Here is a 5,438-nt window from a genome sequence, read left to right on the forward strand (position 1 = left end):
GGATGCGGAGGGATTGTATATCAAAGAAAGAATTTTTCTTTTACTTTTTTCAAAGAGAGGAGCAAACTGGGGCAGGGTGGGGAGGAGGGCTGGGCAGGGAGAAAAGTGCAACAATGAATGAATGAAAATCCAAAATCTCTGTAAATGTTCATTAAAATGATTAAAATAAAAATAAAATAAAAGAGCCCTACTTGTGCAGAGGTAAAATATGTAACTGTTGGCTGTAATATCAGTAGTTTAATCTATCAGCTGCTTCATAGTAGAAGGATGTGACACTTTGCTCCCAAAGAGGTTTTGGTCTCAGAAACTATTGGATACTTCTAACTCTGTCCCACATCCCTGTGAGTCAGAATTGACTTGATGGCAATGGATTGATTGGTTGGTTGATATTTGAGAAATTATGATAAAACCAATAAATCTTTCAAAATTCATGTTCTCAGCAGTATTGCTTACAGTCTATTATTGTTGTTGTTGTTGAATGCCATTGAGTTGAGCATGGCTCGTTGTAGTCCCATGAACAACAGCTTGAACCCTGTCCTACCCTTTACCATCCTTATCGTCTCTGACACACTTAGAAAGAGAAAATCATATTTATGCCATCATATGAATTTATGTACTAATAGTAGCCATTCATTGAATCAATAGATATTTACTAAGACCTCTGACAATAATTCACGTCTTTGAATTGTGGTGTTGATAAAGAATAGTTACTATACTGTGGATTGAACAACTATGTCTAAAAGTACAGATGGAATATTCCTTTGAAGAGAGGATGGTAAGACTTTATTTCACTTTATTCAGATATGATATCAGAAGGGAACAAGTACTGAAGAAAGACATCAAGTTTGGCAAAGCAAAGGGCCAGTGGAAAAGAGGAAGACTGTTAACAGGTTTAATTGAGGCAGTGGCGGCAACAATGGGCATAAATGTAGTAGTGATTGTAAGAATGGGGTCAGATCAGGCTTTGGGCTGGTGGCAAGAAGCTGCACTTCAATACTGAAGGCATGTGGTTCGAATCCACCACCTGCTCCATGGGAAAAGGATGGGCAATCTCCTACGCAATTAACTGCCTCTGAAAACCCTCTGGAGAGCCAGATATGGGTTGGTTCTGACTCTATGGTACACACAACAACAACATGAGTCACAGTCACTTAGGTTCAATGATATTTACACAACAATAACAACATTAACTTGACATGCTTTTCTGGGATATGCAGATGACATGACTTTGTTAACGGAAAACGAAAAAGATGGGAAGAACCTACAGGTGAAGATTAAAATCTATAGCCATTAGTACAGATCTACACCTCAACATAAAGAAAAAAAAATCTTCAAAATGACCAATAAGCATTGTGATAAACAGAGGAAAGATTGGAGTTGTCAGGGATTTAATTTTATTTGTAGCTACAATCAACGCTTATGCGTGGAAGCAGCAATCAAGATATCAAATGAGGGGGAGCTCTGGTGGCCAAGTGGCAAGAAGCTGCACTGCAATCCCAGAGGTGCGTGATTCAAATCCACCAGATGCTCTGCTGGAGAAGGAAGGACAATCTCCTCCTGTGCCAGTCAGATCTGATTTGAGGGTACACACACAAAAAAAAATAATAACCCCCCAAAACAAAAACCAATCAAACAAAATCCCCCAACATTAAAAAAAAGATATTAAATGACATGTTTTATTGGGCCAAGCTGGCATATAGAATTTCTTTAAAGTGCTAAAAAGCAAAGGCATCTCTTTCAGGACTTTAAAATATGTCAGATCCAAGCCATAGTTTCACTTGCCTCATCTGCATGTGAAAGTTGAACAACAAACAAGGAAGATTAAAGACATTAAAGCCTTTGGGTTGTAGTATTTGTAAAGAAGGTAGAATATACCATACACTGCCAAATGAACAAACAAATCTGTCTTGACTGAAGTGTAGCCAGGATGATCTTTGGAAGTGAGGATGCTAAGAATTTGTTTCAAAAAGAATTTTAAAAAAAGAAGTTGTTTCATATATATCCTTTGGGCATGTTACCAGGAGGGACTAGTCCCTGAAAAGCTATTGTGTTTAATAAGGTGGAAGTTAATTAGCAAAGAAGAATAAGACCTTCAATGAGTTGGACTGATAAAGTGGCCACAACAAAAATTTCAAGCCCAGCAGTGATTGTGAAGTTGATGTAGGACTGGAAAACCTTTCATTCAACACCTACAACAGGATCTGAGGTCACCATGAGTTTGGCAACAAGGTTTCATTCATGCAGTAGACAATATCCTTGACGACAAGGACTCATTGGTGAACAAGATATACACATAGAGGTTTTAAAAAGATGAAACTTCATTTCCTTTAATTAAGTTTCCTTTTAAGGTGAAAGAAAATGTTTCTTTCAGAAAATATTTTTTTCCAAAGCAAAACATGTTCAGAGAAAAATTTCAGGGACTGTGGAAGCTTATGAAGTACATGTGGAGGAATATGTTCATATTTTTTGCTGTATTTTCCCTCCTCAGAACATTAACAATTTTTTGGTGTGTATTCATCAAGAAAATTCTTGCCATCATGTCACTCATGGTCTTACCACATTTGCCCCTGATGGTATGAACAAAGTAGCATATTTTCTCTAAGAAAAGACTCTCTCTCTCTCTCTTTTTCTACCACCCCCCCGTGTGTGTGTGTGTGTGTGTGTGTGTGTGTGTGTGTGTGGTGTGGGCATGTGTGGGTAGTTCCTGGGTGGTACCAATCCTTAGCGTGCTAGAGGCTGAAAGGTTAGAGGCTGGAGTCCATCCAAAAGTCCTCAGAAGAAGACCTGGTCATAATCTAGTTCCAAAAACCCAGCCATTGAAAGTCCTATTGGAGCAGAGCTCTGTTCTGACACACATGGGGTGTCCATGAACTAGAATCAACTTAATGGCAGCTGTTAATGTGGTTTATGTGTGTATTCACTGAGCGATAGAAAGCCAGTTTTGTAGGGGGAAAATTCTTGCCTAAAAAAATCAAAGCACATGAGCAAGTGTTAATAATATTTCTATTAAATCTGATAAACAATAGGCTCACGATAGTGCAGGGTTCAGAGCTGTTGTACATAGGGTCACTATGAGTCACAGGCAACTTGACAGCACATAACACAACAACAACATTAAACTTGAGTCAGAGAAGAATAAAAAATGAAAATAGACAATATTTTCAACTGAATGATAACAAAATATTACTTAGCAAACTTTATGTGATAGACCTAAAAGCAGTGATTAGCATAAAATTTATAGCTTTAAATTGGGTATATTAGAAAAAAAGAAAAACTGAGAATTGAGGACATAAACATTCACCCCAAGGACCTTGAAAAGAACAGAAAATAAAATCAAAGTGAAGTAGAAAGGAAAACAAAAAGATAATAGTATGCTACTGAAATGGAAAGCAAATACACAATAGAAAATATCAATACATATGAGGCTGTTCCTTTAAAAATTAACAGCAAAGGGGGGAGATAGGAAGGAAAATGTGCAACAATAAATGAATGGAAGTCCAATTTCTCTGTCAACTTATGTTACAATAGCAATAAAAAAATTAATAGAATGATACATTTGTATCAAGACTGATCAAAGAAAAAGATAACAATAAAAGGAATGAGAAAATGTACCATGTTAAAGTTCTTATAAATATTAGAGCATTAGAATGATAAATTCATGTACAATTTTCTTATGCTAATTAAGAGGAATCATTTCAACTGAAGGCACTGTTATTCTTGGGGCCTTTGTGGAAATTCATACTAAAAAGAAAATAAGGTGGTGTGGAGGAAGCCTCCACAAAGTACATATGAATTTTGACTAGTGACATGAGCACATGTTCATGTGAAACTTAAAAGTTGTGTCAACACTTTCATTCTGTCTCAGGTGAATTAGCTCCTTTATTCAAGTTCAATGATGGGCTAGTTTTCACACTGTAAACTTTAGCAAGTGGGACTTAGTGCTGAAAATACCACCTATTTTCTACTCCAACTTCACTGACACCACTCTTTCCCTCTGGGTCTATCTTTTGGAAAAGAACAAACTAATCACTTGATTTTTTTTCTGCAGAGACATAGAAAACTCAAGGGGCCACTAGAACCTGTTTCTCTGGATATGCTCCCAAAACCACATTCAAGGAAACAGTTGATAGAGAAGAATCCAGTTAGATTTGTCACCCTCATGAGAGGATGATGACGCAACTTAGACAAACATGCCAATTACTTGTCCACATTTCCTCCCTCCACCCTGATACCAAGTTCAAGTTTCCCTTAGACTCAAAGTACCTTTAGTTGAAAGTGAGACTAACACGTAAGTCTTCTGATCTGTGATTAGAACATTGCGTTTGTTCATTGTGATGGACAACAATATTTTTTGTATGATCGTAGGGTCCGTAAGAACTCGACATATTCCCTGTTCCTCAATGAAAGTATTGAGACTCAGAGAAGTGAGAAATTGGCCAGACTGGGAATGAAACCCTTCGATGTTCTTGCATGGTATTAGTGAACTGAGCCGGAAGCCATCCTTGGTTCAGTTCTCTGCCTAGTAGAAAGAAGATTAGGACCCATGAGGCCACATCATCATCCCTTATCCCCAAAAGGATGGCTCCACACCTTTTCCATTTGAGTCCAGTAGTCTATTACATCACTGGCGAAGTTGAATTCCTCAGGTCTATCATAGTCATTCCACTTTGGTGCTCCAACTTCAGAGAAAGACTGGAAGGGCTGGTGCCAAGGGGCAGGGTGGAAGCTGTGGCAGGATTTGCGGAAGGCCCGGATGGCCGTAAGCCTCATCAGCCACTGCATGGTAGGGTGGTCCTCAGGAGACAGGAGCAGAACTCTCAGGCCACCACCTGCTTTGGGAAGAGATGGCCAATAGGTTGGTCGTGTAGAAGGAAATCACTCAACACAAGGAATGTGAGTTTCTGGCTAGAAGGTTTGTTTCAGCACCAGAATTTGGAGGGCATGACCTATTGATTCAAGTAGGAATGTTGGTGCAAACAATTAATGCACTTGGCTGCTAACTGAAAGGTTGGAAGTTCAAGTCCACCCAGAGGCACCTTGGAAGAAAAACTTGGCAATTTGCTTCTGGAAAATGAGCTATTAAAAACCAGCAGGGATGCAATTCTATTCTGAAAGATGTGGAGGCACCATGAGTTTAAGTCAACTAAATGACAAACGCTGGTGGGCTAGCCCAGAGCAACTCCACTAAGGTGAACTTCCCCAGATGAACTGGGTACACATTCCTGGGGAGGGAGGAATCTTCTCCTTTGCCGCACGTCCTAGGATTTAAATTCAGAACGACAAGCATGTAACCTCTTTATGGTAGAAAGTCATTATTTCTGAATGTTCTTTCTCCCCTCTTAACTCTGGAGGAATCACTTCCCCCAAGTGCAGCAATGAAGTTCCTGGGAAACATCATAGCTTCAGATGATCTTTCTGACTAAAGTTGTTGATCCTAG

General features: G+C 38.9%; 1 protein-coding gene across 1 annotated transcript in view; it reads right to left on the reverse strand.

Moving 5' to 3' along the window:
* Positions 1 to 4,782, reverse strand: part of LOC102864896 (acyl-coenzyme A synthetase ACSM1, mitochondrial-like) — a 60,256-nt gene extending 55,474 nt beyond the window's left edge. The window contains exon 1 of the mRNA XM_006892653.1: positions 4,591 to 4,782. Within this exon, the coding sequence (XP_006892715.1) occupies positions 4,591 to 4,782 (192 nt within the window). The remainder of the gene's footprint in view (positions 1 to 4,590) is intronic.
* Positions 4,783 to 5,438: the final 656 nt, after the last annotated feature.

This window comes from Elephantulus edwardii, unplaced genomic scaffold (assembly GCF_000299155.1).
Source record: "Elephantulus edwardii isolate Elephantulus edwardi_28Jun2011 unplaced genomic scaffold, EleEdw1.0 scaffold00117, whole genome shotgun sequence".
NCBI classification, from domain to species: Eukaryota; Metazoa; Chordata; class Mammalia; order Macroscelidea; family Macroscelididae; genus Elephantulus; species Elephantulus edwardii.